At 40.7% G+C, this 26,738-nt stretch overlaps 1 protein-coding gene across 4 annotated transcripts in view; it reads left to right on the forward strand.

Moving 5' to 3' along the window:
* Positions 1 to 6,103: 6,103 nt before the first annotated feature.
* The window catches only part of LOC307213990 (uncharacterized protein), a 269,322-nt gene continuing 248,687 nt past the window's right edge, over positions 6,104 to 26,738 (forward strand). For 2 of the 4 annotated variants that reach the window (XR_013837793.1, XR_013837794.1), the window contains exon 1: positions 6,104 to 6,226. Coding sequence is in view for 2 of the 4 variants with exons in the window: in XM_079972323.1 (XP_079828449.1) it covers positions 6,204 to 6,226 (23 nt within the window). In the remaining 2 variants the exon portion in view is untranslated. The remainder of the gene's footprint in view (positions 6,227 to 26,738) is intronic. The other 2 variants (XM_079972323.1, XM_079972322.1) reach the window with 1 other exon arrangement.

The following is a 26,738-nucleotide window of genomic DNA, read 5'->3' on the forward strand; positions in this document are numbered from 1 at the left end:
CCCAATTTTTTGAAATACTTCTTCCTCTGTGGTTTATCATTTCTTTATCATTTTGGATACTGGAATAAGTTTACCTTGTTGCTGCAAGGTTGTCAAGGATGGTGCATGTGTCCTCCCCACCCCACATTAAACATTTATCCAGTGCTCTTCAGCCTCCCCAGGTGCCCATGTTTCATCATCTGAAAAAAGCCCCATGAAATCTACTTGCCGGATTTAATTGATGTGTGGGAAGCTGGGGAGGCTTGGTCCTGGTTTTGTTTTTAATGGAAATGCTTCCTATTTCTTTTTTAAAAAATCTTTCTGGATTTATTTCTTCAAAAGTTAAAATGCTTTTAATGGAAATGCTTCATCTCAAACTCCTCAACAACAAACAGCTGTCAGGCACAAAGCAGGCAGCCTTCCTAGTATTTTGTGCTTACATGAAGGTCCAGCCTAGGATATCACAGAGGTTGCACCTGGGTAGGCTGCAGAGAGCAAATCACCAGGGGGATGATTTGCACAATGAGAGAAAAGACTGAAAGCCCTTAACCATTAAGGTAAGCATAGCAAAAATCCTGTACCCTGTGAATGAGAATTTCACTGAAATTCGATAATTTTCAAAAGCAGAATAAACTGCATTTGTGGGTTGCTAAATAACACAGCTGTGTGCCAGCTCTGGACAAATCCTGGATCTTGAACTGAATTGGGCTGATCCAGGTCGATCCAGAATTTTCCTGGAACAGGTTGAAACAGCTGTTGATTTCCAGAGTGATAAGGGTATATCAAAGTGTGGGTCGGTGGTGGTCAGCTTTAATCAGGATTTGAATCCCTATTTCAACATGCAGTTGACAGCAGAGAGAGGGAGAAGGCAATGCAGGCAGAGACTCTCACTTCTCCTTCACCCCTCACTAACCAATCACATGTTTAACTAGGGATTAAACACCTATTTAATCTTAGGAACATGGAAGGCCCCCAGTTAGTTTCGAAGTCAGGCCCAGGTCTACTTGGATTGAATGTGATCTGAGGTGCCAAATAGGGTCCTGAACTGGATCAATGTTGTCATCATCATAGTGCTTTGCTGTTTCGAAGTCCATTTGTTCAGAACTTTTGAGATAAAGCCACAATATTCTACATAAATTTCTACATACAGCCTCTACTAAACCCATCTAACAGCCCCCTCCATAAGCTACAGTTTTTTTATTGGAAAAGGGAAGACTGCAGAGATCCATGTTGCTTTGCTGGAAGGAACCCAACAGGAGAAGACAACACCTACTCCACATACAGTGTTCCCCCAGAATTGTTTTCCTAAGGACCTTCCCAATTTCTCCTTTTCTCTCTTCAGACAATGTACAAAGAGTTATTCAGTTTTATTCCCACAATAACTCTGCAGGTGTATTAAATTTATGAGGTTTAACATTCAGAATGGTTGAAACAACATATTTCCAATGTCTACTGGAGATTTTATTTCATTGAGATTTTATAGCCAGGGTAGATTGCAATACATGGATTGGGTACTCATAGCTACAGTCTAACTTTCACAATGAGCAGATGAGTTAATAAAGCTGGGTCTGGATTGTACCACTTTGCATGGCAGATGGCATCTTACATGAAGGAATGGGGGGTGGGGACTGTAAGAGCCAGAACCCATCCCACAGAAAACGAACACACCGATGAAAAGGCTAAGCTACAATGCTGTTCACTGACCTATCATTTTGTATGTTTAGGATTCTTACTATTTTTTAATATGGAAAACTACTCAGTCACCTGAGTCTCCACCTTCAGTCTGAAGAGCCACAATCCAGACACAACCTTCCCTCTTCCATCTCCTGCTTATGAGAAGTTGGCTTTTGAGAATAGGGCGCTATTTTCAAGAATGGTGAAAATAGAGACATCCCATGCAAGACATCCCAAGGAATGTTGGCAGAGAGAATAACTAAGGGCTGTAATGTCACCTGCCCTGGTTAAAAATGGGAAAGTTTGAACAACAACAAGTGTCTTATTTATGATGATTTATAATAATGAGGATGATGATTTTATTATTTACACCCTGCCACTCTGGGCGGCTCCCAACAAAATATTAAAAACACAATAAATCACAGATCATTTAAAACTTCCCTATACTGTACAGGGCTGCTTTCAGATGTCTTTTAAAAGTCACATGGTTATTTATCTATTTGACATCTGATTGGAGGGCGTTGTTTATTGTGGAAAAACAATGGGCCACAAATTTGAGTGTGTGTGTGAATAATTCACACAAGTAAATCTGAAATGGAATGGAATCCTTCAACTGTTTATCTGTAGTCCCTACAAGGTTGGGGAAAACCTGACAAACGAACCAGGGAACATGATTTGTGTTGGTGGAAGGGGCAGGTGCCTATAATAATTACAATAAAACTGAATAAAATAATAATAATAATAATAATAATAATAATAATGGGAACTGCTGCATCAAGACTTTAACTAAATGACCAGTGATACCACTGAAAGTCTGTGATCCATCACAGCCTTTTAAAAAGGATTTTTTTCTGGGACTATGACAGTATTATGCTGGGACTATGACAGTATCCCAGTCTGGTTTTGAATCTAATTCAATGTGCTCATTTTCCTTTAAAGCCCTTTGTCATTTAGAACTAAGTACTTTTTGATATTTTCCTGTCTATACACCAAGAAATTCTGTAGAGGGCTTTCTACCAGTACCCTCACCAACTGAAGTGAGATGGGTAGCTACAGAAGATAGGGCCTTCTTTGTGGTGACACCCCAGCAAAGAGCATAAGGCCCATCTTGTCCAGCAGTCTGTATTTACAAGTGTCCAACCTGTGTGAAGCCCTCAAGCAGGAACTGAGTGCAACAGCACTCTCTCTATATGGGATTCCCACTGACTGGTAACTGTGGAACACTTTCCTTAGAGAGGCTCACAAAACACCTACCTTATTGCTGTTCTGGTGCCCAATAGGGAATCAGCTTTTTAGGCTGCAATCTTATTCACACATACCTAGGACTTACTTCTGAGCAGGCATGCATAGTAATCTGCTGTTACTGAGCTGGCACATATAGGATCGCACAGTTAGTTGCATTAGGTTTATAACAACAGTGTTTTATTTCCATGCTTGTCAATCAGCCACCTGCCCCTCTCCAAACCTCCCTGCACCTCATTAAAAAGTAAAAACACAGGTACCAAAAATATTGACCAATCATGGTTGCCTGATGAGGTGCTTCCCCAATCCGTTCAGGGTGCTAATGGTTATCATTAAAGTTTGTGGCAGCTCAGGCCCTCTTGGATATCTAAAAGTTGTCTTTTCTCATGTCTGCTTTCCTGTGCATTAAGATCTTTGGGTTTCTGATGTTAGGTGGGTGGCAATTGCAGAGAGGGCCCCTATGGAATACTCTCACCATAGAGGCTCTCCAGCTCATATTTATCTTCCGTCACAGAGCTTCAGTATGCTGATGACAACGTAGTGTGCGTACGCTCAGAGGATGGCCTCCAAACCATCCTAAATATCTTTGCAGAAGCTTATGAAAAGCTTGGCCTATCACTCAACATCCAAAAAACCAAAGTGCTGCACCAACAAATACAAAATAACCCCTCTGCAGCGCCACAAATCCAACTCAATGGTGTAACGTTGGAAAATGTTGATCACTTCTCTTGCCTAGGCAGTTATCTTCCACAAGGCCCAACATTGATGCCGAAATCCAGCATCGCCTGAGCTCTGTGAGCGCGGCTTTCTCCTGATTGAAGTGCAGAGTGTTTGACATTCGCAGGGAAACCAAAATGCTTGTTTACAAAGTTATTGTACTACCAACTTTACTATATGCTTGTGAAACATGGACCACTTATAAATCCCATCTCCAGCTCCTTGAAAGATTCCATCAACAGTGTCTCCAAAAATTTTTACACATCACTTGGGAAGACAGGTGAACTAATATCAGTGTACTGGAAGAAGCAAAGATCACCAGTGTTGAAGCAATGATTCTTCAACATCAACTTTGTTGGACTGCTCATGTTGTGTGGATGCCTGATGATCGTCTTCCAAAGCAACTACTCTATTCTGAACTTAAAAATGGAAAGCGTAATGCTGGTGGTCAACAAAAGAGGTTTAAAGACTGTCTCAAGGCATATTTTAAAAAATGTAGTATAAACACTGACAACTGGGAAACACTGGTCTGCGAGCACCCCAGTTGGAGAACAGCCTTTACCAAAGGTGTCATGGGCTTTGAAGACACTCAAACTCAGGACACAAGGGAGAAACGTGCTAGGAGGAAGGCACGCTTGGGAAATCCACACCATGATCAACTCCTGCCAGGAAGCCAATGTCCCCATTGTGGAAGAACGTGTGGATCCAGAATTGGCTTCCACAGTCACTTACAGACTCATTGTTAAAACCGTGTTTATGGAAGACAATCTTACTCGGTTACGAGTGATTGCCAAAGAAGAAGAAGATATCTTTGGTGCCAAATAACTTTTTATTTTCCCTAAATCAAACAGTGGACCAAACTATGTGTTGGGTTAATCACATGGCTTGCCTTTAATGAAGGATTTCCTTCCAATCTGGACTAGGATTGAACAGATAATCAGACCCGCCAAGTGTGTCTATTTTCTAGGGACCTCCCTGATTTAGAGAAGCCGCCCCAGTTTCTGATTTGATCCTGGAGTGTTCTACTGTTTCTTAGGAAGTCCCTATTTTCATAGGAGAAATGTTGGAGGGTATGGGGTTATCTGACCCCTGAGCCGTCTTAAGGCAATCCTGTATAGGGAAGGTTTTAAAAAATGTTTTATTATGTTTCTAGATACATTGGAAGCTGCTCAGAGTGGGCGGGCAACCCAGTAAGATGTGTGGGGTAGAAATAGCAAAGTTATCATTATGGAATGGGACGTCCCTATTTTCATCAGAGAAATGTTGGTGGGTATGAGAGATATCTCTTCCCCCACTGTGCCCTGCCACACCTCCTTCCCCTTCCATTATCTGTGATCAAGCCCATTCTTGATTTAGTCCAAAGCAGAGCAAAGATTAATTGCCTCCTCTTCCTGCTCAGTATTAGGATCCTGATCTTTGCGAAAGGGAAATTCTACACTTAAGAGGAAATTTCTTTTTGAATGTAACATGTGGTTTGGTCCTGAGGTTTTTTCTTCTTCTTGCAGCTGATTCCCTGCTGCTGCTGCTGTTTTTCTTCTGATTGTGCAGTTTGTATGTGCCATTTGGACATGGTTTTGTTGCTTGTTTTAAAGTTTCAGATTTTAATGAGAGCTAGCCTGGTGGTTAGTGTCAGACTAGGGCCAGGAAGACCTGTGTTCCAATGCACACTCAGCTTTAAAACCTAGTGGACTACTCTTTCTCTCTTTCTCAGTTTAATGTAGTTTACAAGATTGTTGTGAGAGAAAATTTGGAGGATGGGGGGTGGGGAGAACAATGTTTGCCACCCTGAACTCCTGGGGTGGGGGGAGGAATGTAATAAATAAATAAAACATACAAACCCATGCAGCTACTGCATTTAGAAAAACTCTACTGCAAGATCTGAAGCAGGAATATTTGTTTCCGTGCAGAAACTAGCCTCCCCCTCCTTCCCCAACCATTTTCTCGTTCCTTACCTGTGGCTGTTTCTGAGGGGAAAGCATTCAGCAGGGCTCATCATTGTCCTTTATGCTTCAGGCATCCACTGTTTTGTTTCTTGGGGTTGCTATATGGGGTGAAACTTGGCACCCCAAAGATGGCTGCTGCTAAGACCCTCTCCCTAGAATAACATCACAGAATCGGCTTGTCTCATGCTCAGTTTCAATCCTGCTGCAGCCATAGGAAGACCTTCTGTCACACCACTACGTTGATTTCACAGACAGATTGGAACCGAAGGAGTCGAGGCACCAATGAGGCAGCGCTTCGTTTAGGAAATACCAGGGTTTCCCTAGCAACAGGTTGAAAGCTTAGAATTATAGCTAGGAAACCATGGGGTTTCCCTAGCTACGGACAGCTACTGACGAGCGTAAGAGCATCACTCAGCTCAGCCTGGCAATGCAAAAGCACACTCAAACGTTTGCTTTCCCCTCCTCTCCTTGCTGCAATATACGAACAGAGCAAGTAGTAATCCATGTTTCCATGGATTTTGGAAGCAACATAGAAGAGGTGTGTCTGTGAAGATGTTTTGCAGCAGAATCTGGGCTCCCAAACTGCAAATTTCTGATGGAAACATCCGGCTCGAGGAGCTAGGAGCATGGCTGAGTGGTTAATTCTCCATGCCCATCAAAAAGTTTGAAAGGTAAGAGAAAACTTCATGCATGCTGCCAAGAGGATGCTTGCTTAGGGTGTTTCCAGGTAGCTAGTGTGGCAAAATGGCCTGCATTGTGTGTGGCACCACCACATGGTGAGCTTCTCAAAGCTATATAAAGGCGTTTCCTCAGCATTCAGCGCTGCCCACTCCCAGTTAGAGATGGGAACTCCCCACCCCACCTCTTCAATTTTGTTAATGTTGGTGAAAATATTTTTCACTTGCCCCAAAATTCCTGAGCGGGGTGGTTCAGATTTGTCTCAGATTTCACTTTAGACAAAATTCGGTGGCAATCTGGCAATGCACAGCTCTCTTCAGACATAGCACATGGAGTGGAAATTCTTTATAGAGAAAACCAGCGAATATTTATTCAGAAAAAGTATCCATGCTTTCAGCAGCATATATAACATAAATGCATACAAAACTGAAGCCTTAGACTGCGACCCTGTTCTCTCATTTACCTCAGAGCAAACCAAGTTGTATTATATGAGAATTGTGTAAAGATTGTGAATTTTCTTTGAGATTTTTTTTAAAGTGGTGTTTAGCCTAAGTAGAATATTGTAGCTTTACAGTGCCCCATATATATATATATATATATATATATATATATATATATATATATATACACACTCCTTTATTCTGAATGGCAATGGCTGATCTTGATTTACCGGTACTCTAGGATGGGCAAAGTACAACCTTGACTCTCTCTCTTTCTCCTCTCTCTCTTTCTCCTCTCTCTCTCTCTCTCTCTCTCTCTCTCACACACACACACACACACACACTGTCTGCAGTTGCTTCCTGTAACCCAAGAGTGGGGAACTGTGGACACCCAGACAGTAACTGTTGGACTACAGTGTGCTGGCTGAGGCTGATGGGAAATTTATTAGATTGGCTTGCAAGCAGGTTCTGGTTTAATCAATTTCACCCTTCAGATGCAAAAGAGGAGGAGCCTTTCAAGGTACCACTGCCCCCCTTTTTTTAAAGGACTACTTGAGCATTCATTATTTTAGTTCTAAAAACACTTATTTGTACCCCAACCTTCATTATTTGATTTCAGGGCATGTGTGCTTGTGTGTAGTGTATCACCTATCCTTTCATTATAACAAAAATATATATGCAAAACTTTAAAAGTGGTTCAAAGACTAGTCTGGATTCTGTGATGTGAGATGTCATGACTATTGGGCTCAGACCACAACAAACATAGCAAAATGCCTGTGTGTGTATTGTAATAGGACTGATCGTGCTTCTTGAGGCGAGTTCTGGTTTTCCTAGGCTACAGCTTGAAGTGCTAGGGATGGATGTTCTTACAAAAGCTTCCAGAAATTGATTTATCTAGCCCAGTACTGGCTACATGGGCTGGAGGCAGCTCTCAGAGTATTAAACAGGGTTGTTTCCCAGCCCTGCCCGAAGATGCTAAGGACTAAAACCTGGTGCTCTTTTGCAAACATAACAGGCTATGTGCTCTACAGCTAAACTAGGCCTCCTTCCCCCCACCCCAAATTTGTAGAACCAGTTTGCTAAGAAATCATGGTAGAAAACCTCCTTCCTTGGAGGTTTTTCTGCAGAGGTTGGATGGCCATTTGTCATGGATACTTTACCTGAGGTTCCTGCACTGCAGGGGCTTGGACTAGATGGCCCTTGGGGTCCCTTCCAAAGCTATGGTTCTATGGATGACTGTGTGGAATGCAGACAATATCAGCTCTAAAATGCCACCTGCAAGGCTACAGTCCTATGCACATTTTCCTGGGCGCAAGCCCCAGTGGGACCATGCATACAACTGAACTGTCTTTCTCTGAAATGCTGTTGCTTGTGCAAAGCCTAGGTAAGATTTGAAATGAAGCTAGGTTTCCCTTGTTATTGAAGCTTCTTATGCTTCAGTGAGAAGTCTTGTGAGCAGACAGCTTTTCTGAGGGACAGCCCTTCCACATCTACCAGTAACCTTGTGAATCCATTATTCAGGAGGTTCCCCGTTAAGGTGCATCTAATGGGAACCAAATTCTCTTTTGTCTGTTGAATTGTCCTTTTGAATGAAAAACGAGATTGATTTTGACACTTAAAAAATATATCTGCTCTCACTAAGGTGCCTCCTGCTTTGGAAAAGAAATGGGTCTGGAGAATTCTGCTTCAAATTCTTCAGCATATCAGAACTGTAGAAATATTCTAAAATGAGAAGGAAAACAACATAGCTGTGGGTCATAAATATTTTCTAAATGACAAGCTCTCAGGTTGTTTGCTCATCAAGATGGTGCAATGTCCTTGACTTGCTTTGAAGATTGTAGATGTTACATCGGAGGGCATTTTGATCAGAGATGATGCACTGATATCCCAGCTGTGTTGTATAATTAATACCATCAGGTGTTCAAATGAAGAATAACTATGAAAACTACTCATGTGACAGAATCAGGATGCTCAACTAGAATTATCATTTGTAACATTTTGTGGGAGAAAGAGTAGATCTTTTTAAGGCTATGCTGAAGTCTCCTGTTTTTAGTTAGCTATAGCAGCTGAGGATAGTTTGGTGGGGATATATTTTACCCAAATGTTTTAATTCTCTTTCTCCAGAACACTTTTGATGTGCAAATATTTACTTTCCTTCATCAGCAGGATGTTGGAGGGTATACTGCCTTTTGGTAGATGTGAGAAAGGGCTCTGCATGTGTAACTACGCGGTACAAGGATTGAGTCTGATGAGGCCAGCATCTCTCCCCGCTTGCATAGCATCTCTATGCACACATGTTTTCACACTTAAAGCCACTTCTCATGCATGCAATGCGTGTGGATAGTTTTGAGGAGGAGTGGTCTGCAGACATGAAAACTGGGGGGACAAGTCTAGTCCACGCTGCTCTATTACCTCCCTCCTCTATGTACACACATTATTTAAACACATGGGGAAACCCTCTGATATTATTGTCCCATGGGACACATTTGAAGGTTATAATAAATGTTCCATGATCTCTTGCAGTCTCACCCAAATCATAGTAAATTGAACTGAAATCCTATCATTATTTTCCAGTACGTATAAGGTGAAGAAGTCATGTTGGACATCAGTGTCAGTCTTTCTTGGAAATGCATCATCCTTCTAGAAAATGTAAAATATGGAATCATCTGAAAATATTACACTAAAGTCACTTTTAAGCACTGGGTCCCATTGGTTAATCACTCTGTATTTTTGCTCCAGTTTTGTGTTGCCTAATTCATGTTATCTAACATCTGTAATTGTTCGTGGTTTTCTTTAAAAAAATTGTAAAGCTTAACCCCAACATGCATACAAATAATTCTTTTGCATGGCTGTGATCTTATACCCTTTTACCTGGGAGTAAATCCCATTGAAACTCTTAGATCTTACTTCCAAGTAAACATGCTTGTGCTGTCTGTTACCTATGTTTCAGTTTAATTGACACAGGACTTAATTAAATATCACAAAGCAGAGTTTAATCTTTGATTTATTGTTTGAATAGTTACATTAATCTGTCACAAATAAATCAGGCTTCACTAGGGCTTAACACTGCAGGCTTGCCTTGTTAGTTTAATAATTTAACATCCACTGCCGGGAACAAAGAAGAGCGTTGGCGGTCTATTTCATAGATCTTTCATTTTAGGCTTTAATCTTGTAGATCACACATTAGCTAGTTGCTGGGGAAATTATGGTGCTGGCCATGAGTAACTGAGCTCTCCGTTTTAATAGCACGTTTAATTAGCAGTTCAGACCCCGCAAATATGGAGTTTCCTTCTCCTCAGCTGTGAAGGAGGCAATACAAAAGATTGCTAAGCTGTAAAACGTGCTCTAATCTCTCATTTTGATTAATGCTTAGGGAAGCTAATATGAGCTTTCTATACTATCTCAGGGTCAAGTTTTCCTAAAAGTCTCCAGCTGATTTGCTTAAACACAATTACAGTCCAGTCCTATGCAAATCTGCTTCTTGTAGACTACAATGGAAATTGCTCCCGAGTAAATGTGTGTTGAACTGCAGCCTTAATGGCTCAAATATCATTATGTTACACCCACCTTTCCGACATGCAGCTCCCAAATGATTTGTGCAGATCTCCATGTCAAAGAAACATTGGGCTCCGTTCTGAATTCTGCAGCATGGCATTTTTTTCACCTGAGTTATACCTGTTAAGAACTTGTAGGAAACCTATTCACAAAGTCAGGTTGATATGCTCTATTGACAAAGCAGTTTTATGGAATGGCAGATGGTATGGGGACTATCTCAACAGTGCCTCTGGACAATTCTATTGGACCAGCTCATCACTTTCCATGACTGTCCCCCAGTACCACTTGTTTGTACAGTGGTACCTCGGGTTAAGAACTTAATTTGTTCTGGAGGTCCGTTCTTAACCTGAAACTGTTCTTAACCTGAGGTACCACTTTAGCTAATGGGGCCTCCCGCTGCTGCTGCACTGCCGAAGCACAATTTCTGTTCTCATCCTGAAGCAAAGTTCTTAACCCGAGGTACTATTTCTGGGTTAGCGGAGTCTGTAACCTGAAGCGTATGTAACCCAAGGTACTACTGTATTTGAAACTGCATCTGGTATAACTTTCTTTCCTACTCAAGGGCCCCAGTACAACAGCACATGTACAGCAGAGGAAGACAACATGTCCACTGGGTGGTTAAAAAAGCTGGGATCTGACCCATCAGCTAATGGGTGGGGAAGAGGGTGCAGGGACTGAGTCTTGCCCCAGAACCCAGTTGTGTGCTCTGGCATTTTTTGTTGGTGTATGCACATTAATTTGCTAGCAGCATCTTTTTGGCATGTGCTATTCCCTATCCAGTGCACGGGGAAGCCTACTTCTGCTCCACTGGAATGAAGTGATTTCACAAATGGCTGGAGGCACACGTCTGTAAAAATTTAAAAACTTAGACTTTCAGCTTACATGTATTTCAACAGGCATCCATGTTGTTCTGAGAAAAGTATAAAAATGAACATTGATTTTGCTATATATCCAGCCTACTGATTTACTGGTTGTTTAGAACACCGGGGGTGGGGACGTTGAGCACATTTTTCTAGAGCTAAAAAAGTACCGTCTTGTTCAGAGAGAATGCTCAGGTTTTAAAAGGTAATTACAGAAACAATTTGACACTAACAACAACAACCACCTAACAAGTAAAACTACAAATTGATACCAGAAAATAAAACAGACTGCACTTTTTTGTCCACCGTGGTATTATTGAAAATTTGTAGGGCAGAGAATAGAGACAGTAGCACAAAATAGTAATTATTTAAATATTTTCATTAGTATTAAAATATCCAGGGGGAATTTCCGAAAACGTGGCACATTGTTCTGGATCTTAGGCAAGTTAATCGAAAAATCGTGGGGTTTTTTTGGCATTTTTTTTGGGGGGGTTCCAACAACTTTTGTGGTGTCTTGGTTTTTACTTTATGAAAAATGGCATAATTCATAGATTAATTATAAAATAATGTTTGACAGGCCTTATTGCCATAGATTTATTCTGGGAAGTGGGAAACTCCACAGGCAAATGCTCTGGAGCTGGGTTGCTTGGACCCTTAATAAATGTAGGTACCTTAGTCATTAAGGAGGAAATCCCACCCGTAACCAGAACCCCAGTATCAAATCTGATCCTGGGAAAGGTACAGATAGGATTTCCACACATATTTATTTTGGGCTTGCTTTGGGAAAAATAAATGGAGCTTGTCTTGGCTTTTGTATTTCCACTCACATTCATAAATTTCAATTATAGTTCCATTGAAAATCAATGTATAGAGAGCACAGAAAAATTTCTGAAGTTATTTTAAGGTCTGAGAAATGGCTTGTTTCCAGCCAGAAATGAATAAGCTGCAGAGTGAAATAGCACTCTTTATACATAGGTACACACACCAATATACCCTCCTGTTCCCCACTCTTCTGCCTTTCTTAGGAATGCAGATGTCTTTCCTCATAAGACTTAGTTCTAGTGATTGCCATTCATAACTATTTGCAAAGGTAGGCAAGATCATTGCTAAGTATCCAATACACTGTTCACCCCACCACAACAGAGAGGAAAATTCTAATTTCCACCAAAGACCACAATTATACGACCTTCCTCATTCCAGTTGTGCCTGAGGTCACTGCTACATTCCTCTCACCACACAGCAAAGGTGATGGAAAATCAACATTGATTTACCAGTTTCATTCTTCTGCTGAACATAAGGCACAACTCCTGAGATCAAAACCCCGAGGTGGTTATCACCAATGGAGGCAAAGGCCATGAAAAGACTTAACATGGAGACCAACTGGCCAAGGTATTGGGAAATTTTGGAGCAGGAGGGTGATAAACTGAAATTGCAGAGTTATGAAAAACTCAAAGATAAGGTGCGAGATTGGTTACATTATTTTCAAGTAAGAGAGGCCTATAATTTAGATAAAAAAATTGGCTTCCAGGTGGAAAAATCAAAATTAGAAACCGAATTGTTAGAACCAAATGCTAAGATATTATCAAGAATGTATAACCTGCTGTTGAAATGGAATACTGTGGATGAGACAGTAAAATCTACTATGATTAAATGGGCACAAGATGTTGGACACAACATTATGTTTGCTGACTGGGAACAGTTATGGACCACTGGAATTAAATTTACGGCATGCAATGCCTTGAGAGAGAAATATTATGAAAATGATTTACAGGTGGTACATGACCCCAGTCAAGCTTGCAAAAATTTACCATTTGCCCGATAATAAATGCTGGAAATGTAAAGAAACTGAAGGTACATTCTTTCATCTTTGGTGGACATGCCCAAGGATCAAGGCTTTCTGGGAGATGATATATAATGAAATGAAAAAGGTATTTAAATATACTTTCCTGAAGAAACCAGAGGCCTTCCTCCTGGGCATGGTCGGCCAATTGGTGCCAAAGAAGGATAGAACTTTCTTTTTGTATGCCACAGCAGCAGCAAGAATTCTTGTTGCAAAGCATTGGAGGACACAAGATCTACCCACCTTGGAAGAATGGCAGATGCAAGTAATGGACTACATGGAAATGGCAGAAATGACTGGCAGAATACGAGATCAAAGAGAAGAGCAGGTGGAAGAAGATTGGAAGAAGTTTAAAAACTACTTACAAAAACATTGTAAAATCTTTGAATGTTGAGGACACTGAAATGAAATGAAGAGGTTCAAGTGAATAAGATAAAAAAAAATATGAAAGAAGGGATAGATATTGGATGAAAATTTGAATAATATAATATTTGGAGGAACTTTTAAAGGATAAAACCAATATAAATGAATTTGCTAAATTAAATTTGAAGAGGAATACAAGAAAGGAGGGTGGGTGGAAGTCAAGAAAATAAGGTTATGAAGGATATGAATTTGAAAAGAGTGTTCTCTTTTTTCCTTTTTTTTCTTTATGTTAAGTGTTTGTATTCTTATATTTTTGTATCTTTGTGGTTTTGTATTTTCTTGTGTTTTTCCCATTTATTGCTTTATAATTTCTTTATTTAATAAAATATCATTAAAAAAAATTAATAAGGCACAACTCCTGTGCAACCCCCCTGGTCCCAATTCTCATAAAGTTCTTGTTCTCATCCCACTTGTCTGTTACTCCAGCACCAGAATGATGAGAACATTTCTTCACGATCCCTCACCTTCCTCCATCATTGCAGAATTTGGCATTTTGTTATTTAGATCTGTAAGGCAAGACTATAACATCGAGGGAGCTTCCAGAGTAGGAAAAAATAAGTTTGGTTCATATTTTAATGCAGACCTACCTAACTATATAAATTCAATAATAATAGTAATAATAAAAAAACATAACAACTGGTGCTTCCCCAAACTCCACAGAAGGGTTTCTATAACTTGGGTCTCCAGATGTTTTTGGACTACAATTCTGATCATCCCTGACCACTGGTCCTGCTAGCTAGGGAGGGTGGGACTTGGGTCTCCAGCTGTTTTTGGACTACAAGTTTGGGAAGCTCTCCTCCACATGAAGCTAAATGCAGTTATCCTTCAAAATTTGCACATCTCTAAATTTTGCAGAGCAGTTCTCCAACTCAAAAATTGCATATATTAGGGGAATGTGTTCATAAAAGTGCATATATTGGTAAAATGCAAAAAAAAAAAAATGCATTAAAGTTGAGGAAGTTGCTTGCAAAAGTATGTGCATTAGGGGAAATTGCACGCCAAGATCTTCATGTTAGGAGAGATATATACTAAAATGCTGATGAATTTTTGCGATGACTTGTTTTTTTTTGGGGGGGGGGGCAGTGAGATCACCAATTGATGCAGTAATGTGGGAAATTGAACATAACACTTGAAAGCCAAAATTGACAGATTTTCCATCCCCATTTCAGATGGGGGTAAGATACTGTAAAGGAGACCTTGAGATAATGCAAATGGGTTTGTTGTTTTTGTTGTTTTTCATATCAGATCTCCTTCGGTTGTTGGTACTCGGGGAGTTTAAAATGTAGTTGTGCTTTATGCAGGTGACACAAGCCACAGAGAAAGTCAGCAGTGGTTAAATCATACTGAAGCAGTGCTTCAACTGTGCTTTATTCAACCAAGTTTTACTCAACAGAGTTTGAGTGCACAGCTAAGCTCTTAAGTCCTGCTCATTTCAATAGGGTTTAAGTGTGCCTAACATTCTCTGGACTGTACCCAATGATAACATTGCTGAAAATACTTCCCTCCTGGAGTCCTAAAGGCTTTAAACATTATGGGCATTGCCGTGGGTTGGATTAACTGGATCCCATTCAGTAAATTATCCATTGTATTAAGTCTGCCTTACATAAATAGCTCCTAAACATATTGTCCTGAGGTAGCTATGCCAGTGATATTTTGACTTTGTTTGGGAATCGTTTTTAGACTGCAACTAATGCTCCAAATGCCCTTGTCTGTCCTGTAGCAGAAGTGTGAGGCAGGTCAAGATTCCGAAAACAATTTTTTCCCCCAGTGTGAAAAGCATGCACCATTCCTACAAATTCCATGAAGCAATTGAGGCAAGAGTTTTGTTATTGTTTAAAAAGAAATTAAGAGAATGCTCATTTTTGATTGGCAAATTCTGTGGCCAAACCCAAAGTGAGTGTGGAGCACCTTCCACCAACGGCAGCCAAGGTGGCTGGGTGGAGCTGCCTTCTTGGCGCCAGCCTTGCTGCAGTTTACCTGGTTGGGTCTGGGCAGAGTGAAGGCAAGAGCAGGGCTGTGCACACCCACCACTCTGGCAGCCCTGCTGGTGCATCTGATCAACCCCAAGCACACCACTGTCCTCTGCATCACAAGTCAATCCATTTAAACTGCAGTGACGCTGGTCTCATGAATGTGGCTCTCCCCTTTTGAGAGCCAGTGTGGTGTAGTGGTTAAGAGCGGTAGACTCGTAATCTGGGGAACCAGGTTCGCGTCTCCGCTCCTCCACATGCAGCTGCTGAGTGACCTTGGGCTAGTCACACTTCTCTGATGTCCCTCAGCCACACTCACCTCACAGCGTGTTTGATGTGGGGGAGAAAGGGAAAGGAGAATGTTAGCCGCTTTGAGACTACTTCGGGTAGTGATAAAGCGGGGTATCAAATCCAAACTCCTCCTCTTCTTCTTCTTCTTCCTCTCTTCTTCTTCTTCTTCTTCTTCTTCTTCTTCTTCTTCTTCTTCTTCTTCTTCTGTTACTGTCTTCTCCATCCTCAGATTATTGCTTCCTCACTTTCAGCAAAGACTCACTTTCATGTCACTGGTACATGCAGTGTTTTTTCCCCTATAAAAAAATGTTTAGGGGTACTCTCATTTTCCTACTCATATTGAAATACTGGCCTTCAATGAGGCCAAACTTAGATTCACAAAATGTTTAGGGGTATGTGTAGCCCTGCGTCCCCCCAGAAAAAAATGGCACTGGGCACATGTATCCCTTTACCCAGGCCTTTTGGTTGAGTCAATATTTTCCCTCCTTCAGTACAGTGGTACCTCGGGTTACAGACGCTTCAGGTTACAGAGGCTTCAGGTTACAGACTCCGCTAACCCAGAAACAGTACCTCGGGTTAAGAACTTTGCTTCAGGATGAGAACAGAAATCGCGTGGTGGCAGCGGGAGGCCCCATTACCTAAAGTGGTACCTCAGGTTAAGAACAGTTTCAGGTTAAGAACAGACCTCCAGAACGAATTAAGTTCTTAACCCGAGGTACCACTGTACTGCTGTTCGGTGCTGCTGCTTTGTTCTCTTTGCCATCGGTTAGTTTTTGTAGTTTCATGTTATGATTTTGACATCATTTGGACTTGTTTTCATGGTGGCATTTTTGTAATCTACCCTGGGACTGCTGGTGAAGGGTGCAAGTGTAAATGATCCGTAAATAATCAATTGGTTCAACTCATTTGCATGAGGCAGAGTAAGAAGTAAACGTTACCTGTAAGAAAGCAAGTAAGCACACCCCTGCAATCGCCTCTCCCCGTGAAAGAGCTCTGTGATCAGCTGACAAGGAACAGAAGGTTAAAAAGCAATTTATCATAGATGTTATTTCCTGATATGATCAGTTGCACTTTCGCCTGGCTAAAAAAGAATCGTGACAATTGAATTCGGGAAGGAATGGCTTGACCTTTAAGAACTGATTATTGTTGTCAGCCTAAAAAATATGAAAGCAAAGAAGGGAAATTTATTCTCATTTCGCCTGCATCTAACACTGTAACACAGTTACACAGCATAATTTTCATAAGGCCTACGGTTCGGTTTTGTGCTCATATTGTGGAACTGGCTGTCATATTATCTGCTTGGTGGTTGCATTTGGAAACCAAAAGTTGTTCTTTTTCTCTGGGTATTTTTACAGACATGGAAAAACAGAACAAGAAGCAACAGAAAGCAGGTAAAATGGCTGAATACAGAGGCTGCTTTTAAGCCATGTGGATAAGGGATTTTTCTTCACAGCTCTCCACTCTGTTTTGGCTAAGCTGCTGCACACAAATGCTGCACTGAGACAAGTGCCACAGGGATCCATGAAGCCAGCCTTCATATGGAAACCATTTTCTTTGGGCCTGTTTTGAGGATCAATGGAAGGATCTCTCTTTTTTCATTCTTTTCCGTTTCTCATTTTTCAAGTCTTCAATCCAGTTCTCCACATATCTGCAACAATTTTGACTCATTGATACAGTTTCCTGAAAATAATCCAATTTTAAAAGTTATTTTAACTAAATATTCATTTTTCTGCATACTTTCGCTAGTATATGCATGTCTGTAAAGGTTGGTTCACAAAGTTAAGTGCAAATTTCAAAGGATGGCTGTGTTTTGGTTCTCATGTTGTTACATAAAGAGCAAATTTGATATTAAATGCAAACTGAATAGAATTTCTCCCCCTTTATAGTTCTGATTATGGTTTAAAATCTTTCCATGAGAGGCGGCGGAGAAATGTTGCAACTCTCCCTCAAAGCCTCCATAGCAGTCAAATCAGACTCAAGATAGCTATACATCCCGAAAAGCTGGAATTTAGATGTATTTCAGTAGAAATAGAAAGAGACCTTCATCACATTCACTCTCCAGGGAGGTCAACAAAATGGCAGTATTAAATTTCAGAATAGATTCACTACCACTGACCTTCAACAGTACAGTCAAACATTGGTTCCCGAACGCCTCCATTATTGTCCGTTTCGGCTCCCGAACACCGAAAACCCGGAAGTAAATGCTCCAGTTTTTGAATGTTTTTCAGATCCCGCTTGAGTGCAAGAAGCTCTTGCAACCAATCGGAAGCTGATCCTCGGTTGTCAAACATTTTGGAAGTTGAACAGTCTTCTGGCACAGATTATATTCAACAACCAAGGTTTGACTGTTTATTATAATATATAATAATGGAAGAATAAGGGGAGAAAGTGATATCTAAATGGATATATAAGAATATGCAGGAATGGTGGGGAAATCAAAGGAACCAGGGAAAGGGAAGAAGGCAAATTGTTGAATGTTTTTATTAAAAGAAAGATATTAATAGTGGGAATGTTTATTTGAACACAAATGTGATTTTGGCAGTGGTAATATTGAAAATTATAAATATTTTTGTAAAAAAAAATGTAGATTGATCCTAAACATACGATTGTATTCCCAAAGAGCTATTTACACATGATCTGGAAGTGCCATTCACATGTACAGGGTCCTTTCTACAGTCATTGCCTGCTGCCCTGCTTCCACACTCAAATTATTAACAGAAAATGAGAGAACTATTCTAGTCCAAGTGTAGAGAATTCTGGGGTAGATGGACACCCCGACCTCTAAATCTTGGCTTCGGTTTTCAGAATCAGCAAGAAGGGTCCTTATTTTTCCATTTTGTTTTCCATTCATCTGGACAACATACAACCACTGAATATATATAACCCTGAAGGTAGTAAGCCATTGCAATAATTCATAGAAAGTATCTGACAATAGTATTCTCTGATGATGTATTTTTGTGACAGGCAGCAGAGAAAGCGAGATATATGACTAATATGTTCTCCTAATGGCTGCAAAGTTAGATAAAGGAGCTCAGTTTTCATGACAACAATTTTCACTGTATATAAGATAACCTCGAACCTGGGTAACAAACAAACAAACACACACACACACACACACACACACACACAAACAAACAAAACTGTCCTGTATTAAAACATTATCATCTGACGCTCTATGATTTCACAGGCTGTCTTCCTTCTTCCACGACAATCAGCACTGTCATACAATGAATTGTAATATACCAGGTATTGGAATAAACACGTATTATATTTTGCTTGATAAAACAGAGACACTAACCATTTGGGATTCACTGGAAGCAGGATGGAGAAAGTCAAAATCCGGAATCTTGCTTCCATTTCAAAACAGGATTGGGATGCTCCCCATTGCTAGTAAACATGCAGACCTTAATTTTCATTGATACCATCATACTTTGAATGAAAATAACTGTGAATAAGAATGATTTATAAGGCACCCAGCAGGGCTGAACCAAAGTATCTCAAAATACTTTTTTAAGAATAAAAATTTTCTGAGATTTTTCTATTTCTCGCCACCACTCATAGAAAAAGAAGGCAACTTTCCAGAACTTTTTGCAGAAAAAGTCCACCATTCTTTTCATGGCAGCTGCCACCCTCTGCCCACATACACAATGCCCCTGAACGATGCTAAGTCTGGGGCTTTGTCAAAGTGTATAAATGACTGTACACCGACGACATAATCCTATGTATCTATATTCAGAACTATGTCCCACTGAGTTTAATGGGGATTGTTCTCAGGTAAGCATGTACAGGGTTGCAGGTTTTGTGTATAATTCTATTGTTAAACTATTATTTGACCACAATTGCATTTTGCATATACGTGGGTTTCTACTTTTGCTTTATTGTTCTATTTAACCAGTTTAGGGATGCCATCTTACAATAATTTCAAAGCAGTATTTTGGATTCATGTGATAATGGCTTTCTCTCTGAATTACATTACTGATGAATTTTGGATACAACTCTGTAACCTCAGTTTAAGATAATTTATGATGAACCAATAAGAGATTTGTGAATGGACTTATACTTCATGTATCAAATTACAGATGTAGGTGCACATCTGGATGCACACTGCCAATTGCTTTTCCATACTTACCCAAGCCTCATTTGAATAGCTATGTCTCGTAAGATGCAAAGGAATTTGCAATGTGTCTGTATCTGGGGCTGCCAATGGTTATTCCCAACTATTTCTCTGTGATTAGACAGAGAGCTGTCCCAATGCTTCTGACTTTATCTTCACCATATTCAGCCTCTATATCTTACAAAAGCAATACCATGCCAGGTTTGCTTTTGCAGAGCTGCAAAACACTGGGATAGGAGAGCAGTGGTACAATCATTTTCTCTGATAACATGCTAGACCTGTCAATGTCAATGGAGCTCTTCCTCTTCCCCCTTTGCCCACCATGGTGTTTGCTCTCCCTTCCCTCCTCAGTCCATCTTGGTGCTGTGGTGGGATCAAATACATTGCTTTTTCTTTCAGCAAATGCTTGTCTGCAGCATTATTTTGATGTCTGGATTACCATGCTACCATGAAAGGGACTCTTTGACTTGTGCTACCTTACAGAGATCTCACAAGCTTAGCATACATCTAAGACATCCCAGTTCAGTTTAGGATTTGGGATTCACCCCTGCTTATAACTGCTGTGTATCTCCATCACTTCTGGAACCTTCTATTACTTGTCCTTTGTTGAATGAAAGAAGGAAAACATTTCTTAAATGGCTCAGTTGGAGCTGTATCCTTCTTGCAGTCAAATTTTGTTATGTGACTCTTGAATTCTAGTTAGAGTCAACTTAAGTGAATGTCTTTCAAAAAGTTGAGTAGATAACAGAAGGTAACATTTGTATAGAGATACATCCCCAGGGAACTATTCCAAATGTTTCCTGTGGGTGTATTGAAAGGAATCTTATGGGGTCTGGCATCCAGAAGAAACTTCTATTTTTAATGTACTCTCTCTTTTTAAAACGAAGAAGAAAGGGGCCAGCTTTTTTGTTGTTGCACTGTTGTCCTTTTCCTGCTCTGCAGGATTCACAGTTATTAATTAATACAGCAATGCCATTTATAAGCCAGCACCCACGCAAATGACTGTGAAGCATTTGGCACAGAATTAAGGAGCAGTTGGCAACCCTATTTTTGTCAAACATAGCAAGCTCAATCACCTTCTTTACTTTTCAGTGTATGAATTGAGCTGCAGGATGGCTTCCAATCGCTGTTGCCAGGCCACCTGTCCCTTATAGAAGAGCATCAGTCATTATTTCCAAAAATACCAATGCAGCTTAGGTCAGATACTTGGCTGGAATGGTAGGAAAGCCTTAAAAATTTACGATCTCATGGAGTCACACAACAGAAGCACGAGCTCTATTAATGAATGTGGTTTGGCAGTCTAAAACCACACACAGGAAATAAGGGTTCACAGCCAAAACTGGAATGGTCCAGCTAAATCTACATTTCATAGGCTTTTTGTATACCTAAGGCTATTAAATAAGTTCACTTGAGGTTCTGTTATTGGAATATCAGAATGAATCCTGATCACAAAGATGGATTTTATTTGTAAGGGTTCTTTGTACTTGTGCCTGCCCTTTTTACTTCCAGCTTTCTGTTTTCAGCTTTTTGGCAGGAGTGCTGGTAGCAGAAAGTTCCATTAGTTTCTCTGTTAAGTGACCCACACTAGACTTTGAGCTGTTGGAAAACGGTGGGCAGCTATTCTGGGATCAGAGAGTACATAATGGAATTGAAGTCACAGGCCAGCACAGGTGGAAGAGTTGAGGTCCTGCTGAACTGAAGTGAAGCTCCGCATATAATTCCTAGTTGTGGGAGTAGCTTGCCATAAATGTAACCAAAGCAGATTGCAAGAGTAACAAGTAACTCGCATTGTTTTGGTTTCAAACGGCGACGTGGATCACATCAAATTCATGTGTGGGTGTGTGTCACATTTTACAGTAGGAAAAGACACTTGTTTCCTGCAGTTCTACTTCACCTCTTGACAATACCATGCTATGCAGCAATGGGGCATTACAGGTCAACAACTTTTTGAAGTGTGCTTCTGTGCTTGTGACTGAATGCATGGTGGCTTGGGGTCAAGGCTACTACAGGCTGTGAGCAAAAGAATGAAGTGCCATTGTGGAAAGAAACAGAGCACAGTATTCAAAACAGCTAGAAAATTATTCACTATATATAGGAAGCTGAAATGCTTGTTTCAGTGGCAAAGTGCTACTGAATACCAGTTGCTGGATATCACAGGAGGAGAGTGTGCTCTTGTGCTTGATTCCTACTTGTGGGTTTGCCACAGGCATCTAGTTGGCCACTGTGAAAACAGGATGCTGAACTAGATGGCCATTGGCCTGATCCAGCAGCCCTCTTCTTACGCTTTTATGCTGGGTAGAACAAGGCAACCTTTCCATACTCATGTTTTGTTGTTGTTGTTCTTTAGTCGTGTCCGACTCTTCGTGACTCTTTAGCCGTGTCCGACTCTTTGTGACTCTTCATGATTTCAATTTTTGAAATGCTCTTTACAGTATGTGTGACTTTAAAGAGCACTTAATAAACTATTTTTGTACCAAATTTGGCTTTGTTTGGACTTTTTTTGACCATAGGAATGCATTAATTGATTTTCAATGCATTCCTATGGGATTTCGTGCTTCGCAAGACGAAATATTCGCTAGACGAAAAAACTCGCGGAACGAATTAATTTCGTCTTGCGAGGCACCACTGTATATTCTTAGTCACTTCTCACACAAAGCATCACCAAATGACTTACGCTGAAAAAATATACATAAATACATTGTATCAAAGGAGGGGAAAATAATATAAAACATTAATATTTCATACAACACAGTGGGGGCGGGGGCGGTGAACCAGCCATACCATAACAGTAATAGAAAATGTTGGCAGCACACATAAACAAAACAAAGCTCTCCCTGACTAAACAGGAGATAAAAATACAAAACCAACACCAACACCAACAGCACTCCTCCCTATCCCAAAAATAATTCATGTCAACCTCGTTTTATTTTAAATCGCCCCACTCAGAAGTCATCAAGTTAAGCTGCTGCACATCAGTGTGTGTTTGGGGTTTGTGGATTGTCCAGAGGCTCTCCTTTCCCCACATGGAAAGCAACAGCAAAAACAGAGTAGGGAGATGGCAAAAGTTCACCTGCTCTGCAGTTGCCCCAGCTGCTATTCCTCTCCAGCAACCGTTGGGGTTCATGTACTTTCCCCCAAAGGAAACATTAATTCCTAGTGGTATTTCCCATTACAAGAATTCGCCTCGATCTGTGTTGTCACTGAAATGCCCTTCAAGGGGATGCATTGCAGGGAACTGTGAGAGGTGTGGTTTCAAGCCTTCTGTGTAGGAAATTACTTTTCCAGCAATAAACCTTCCATCAGGATCGGCACAATATGATGATACCTCATGGCAACCGAGACACAGAAAACCTTGGGGGCAACTTGACTGACATGCACAGTCTCTTTTGACTTCACTGTGCCAAAGCAAAATGAAACAAATGATGCCTTATCCTTCAAAGAGGATATACAACTCTGAATATGTAGAACTTGTAGCAGTTTAGGTTTTTTTAAAAAAACAGAGCTCTGAGTTCCTCTCATTTCCTTCCTATTTCCAAGGTATATTAAAAATGGGCCTGTTGAGGCCTTATTTATAAAGCCAGAATCCTGCCAGTCAGCTGTTTGCCAATAAGGAGAAGCAGGAGTGATAGAGTCTAAATCCAGCCCATGAATTCAAACTTGAATTCACTTCAGAGGAAATGGCTGATGCAAAATGACATTGCTGGGAAAGCTCAGTTGGTGGAGCAGGAGACTCTTAATCTCAGGGTCATGGATCCAAGCCCCACATTGGGCAAAAGATTCCTGCAAAGCAGGAGGTTGGATTAAATGATCCTCGTGGTCCCTTCCAACTCTACAGTTCTATGATTCTATGAACATTTTTTCTGTCTTGAAATAGAACTTAATAAAATGATAATCAAATAGTAAGAAACCTGTCAGGGAGGGCTGAAAGGCTGTTGGGCTTTTCCACACTTTTGCCTTCATAATTACCTCTTGTGTACAGAGAAAGCTTCCTATTAACTGGGATGCATTTACTAATGAGAATTCAGCTGCCAGCCCATAGCAAATCTTTTCACTACTGGGGGAAAATGTGTTCTTTTAACAGCTAAGGCATTGATTTTTGTTTGTGTTTTCATCCATCATGAGGCTGTGGTATGCCAAGAATTCCACACTTCATATCAGCCCCAAAGATACAAATGACATGATTTCCATTTATTTATTTATTTTATTTTATTTAGCTGCTTCTGTGAAAAATCAAGATTACAGCCTCAAGTTCTTCTCTGTGTCCTCTTTCCTCCCCTAAGGATCCCTTATGCTTCCATTAAGGCCATTTGCTTCATTATATATCTCTTGCTGCATGTGAGAAGCAGCTAGGAATCTGGAGAGAAAGCAGCTCTTTGAAATAAGATGATGTTGCTGGGGTGCTTTAATCGGGGAAGGTCCAAAACGTTGGCTCAATGAATCCAACGCAAGTGGGAATAAGACACAGCCCATTTCAACTTCCGGGGTTTGCGCCTCCGGCAATGGCGGAGCTCCTCCGATCGGGAGGAACTTGCTCCGTGAAAAGTAGGGTCTGACCGCCACGGCGAGGGCGGAGACCCATAGAAATCACAGGCGGAAGAAGCCTGTGAACTTGGGATTCGGCTGGCACCATTCGCGCCTACCTACTTGCGGGGAAACCCTGTTTTTGGGATCTGGAGCGACGTGGGGTGAGTGGTGCGGTGCTTTGAATCGACTGCTTCTTTCACGGAGTGAAGCCGCATTGCTATTCTCGGAGAGCGCTGACTTTTTTCCTGTGGATAATTGGACTTTAAACAACAACCCGTGAGTAGAACGGAAAATTGGATTTTTAAATACCTTAATTTGGCAACGAGCGGGGAAGGTTCAAAACAGGAAGTCCGCCTTCCCTTTTTGTAAATAGACTGAAGCAAAGAGGTTGCAAGCTAAGGTCTTGGAAAGCCTCATGTAAAGGATTAAATTTCCATCGATTGAAACCATTAAACCCCCCTTGGAAGCAGGGGAAGAGGGGGGAAATTGTGGACTGTGCATCCTGCAGGAGAGAGTGATAAAAACTAAATTATCACTGCTCTGAACTCCTGGGAACGGGCTGCCAACAGACTGACGTTTGGAAGAGTTCATTGACAGCGAAAAACAGTCAGTTAGTAAGAGAAATATATTGCTTTCACTGTCCGCTTCTGCATTTTAAAAGGAAGAAAAAGCAATTGAAAAAGTAACTGAAAACTGAAACTATATTACTTTTGGAATTGTGTCAGAAAGGATTGATACAAGTGGAGATTGCTCCCCCCTAGAGGGAGTCTTTGAAACTGTTACAAGAGTTGAGCTGAAACTGTTACAAGAGTCGAGCTGAGGAATCCAGCTGTACGATAAGAACTGTGAGAACTAGAGACTGACCTTGGACTAAAATGTCGGCAGATGAGATAATAGCGTCTGCATTTTGCAGGATAGATCATTTGCTGAAGCAGCTTCACAAGAAGATAGATGCTATGGCTACCAAAATTGACATTTCGGGACTAAAAGTGAATACCAACACAGAAATAACTCAGGATCTGGCACAGGAATCTATTTCAACAGGGCAAATCATTGAAAAGGAGAAGGAGAAAGTTGCTGTTGTCGAACTTAAAGTAATACAAGGGGGAGCCTTAACCTCACAGAGGCAGGTTGAGGGTTACAGGTCGGGGCTCTTTGTGGTTGAAACTGGAAGAGGTCAGATTTTGAGGATTGGAGCCTGGCCTGGACTGGAGGGGGAATGTTGGAGAGATCCCCTTATGCAGGGGTCAATTGACATTTGGGACATGGATTTGGGTCGGGAGGGGATTGGAGCTTTGGGGGCCTTTGGATTTGGAGGAACCTTGAAACAAGATTTGAAATATTTTATGGATTCTAGTTTTAACTATGGAAATCTGGTTGACCTGTCGAGATGGAATAAAAGTGCTGTTGGGTCGGAGCTTCCCCGAGATCTGCTCTCTAGAATTAAAGAATATGAAGAAGATTGGCAGAAGGGATGTGGAGATGAGTTAAGAGCCTCGGACATAAGATCTCCAGGTTGATGGACTATATGGAATTGACGGAAAGGACTGGCAGAGGCCGAGACCAGGAAGAGGAGACGGTGAAGAAGATTGGAAAATTTAAAGTCTATATAGGGAAATTTTGTAAAATTTAATGAGGGATAGAAAAATCTTGGAATGGAATTTTTTTTGGCCTTAGTGGAAATGTTTTAAGAGGTTAAGTGTAAATAGGTATATTAGATTTAATGGGGAATAAGTTTAAAAATATTTTAAGATAAAGGATTTGCTGAGATAACGTATAGAAGTGGAATACAAGGAGGGAGGTGAGAGGAGGTCAATGAAACAAGGGAATGAAAGATAGATTATGGTAAAGGTATGATGTGTGTTAAATTGTTTTTGTTTTGTTTTGTATAGTTTATGGTGTTTAGATGTTAAGGTTGTGTTATGTATTGTCTGTATTGTATTGCTACTTTTGTTTCTTCTTTCTTTTTCTTTTTTTTGTAAGTTTTAAAAGTAATAAATATCATTAAAAAAAAAAGACACAGCCCATTTCAATTACTGAAAAGGATTTTATTTATTGAGGGTGGGGAGATCTTCCTGGCTTTTATCTTACAAAATTATTTTATGATGGGGGTATGAACAGAAGAGGGTTTGTGGGCGCTACCTTAATAGTTCTAGCAATGCTGCCAACTCCTTCCCTTTTCTTGGCCTATTGATCTCAACAGCTAGTCTTGGAATGCAGGAGCATGGGGGTGGCGAAGTCTCCTCCCTTGTGGTCTACCAATGTGGTTCTCAGGACTTGAAAGGAGTTTCTTTCTACTGCTTTTATGACAGTTTGTTTGTGTCCATGTCTGGAATTCTACAGAGTTTTCTAGAAAAAGATATAATCCAATTTTCTCCCAGCAACATTACACTGAGAATTGCAGGTGCATTTGCAAAACTAATTTCTTCCTTTATAATACAAATTGGCTTTCCATAACTTGTCAAGCATGCATACTAACTGAGACTAC

This window comes from Podarcis cretensis (genome assembly GCF_951804945.1).
Source record: "Podarcis cretensis genome assembly, chromosome: 4".
NCBI lineage: Eukaryota > Metazoa > Chordata > Lepidosauria > Squamata > Lacertidae > Podarcis > Podarcis cretensis.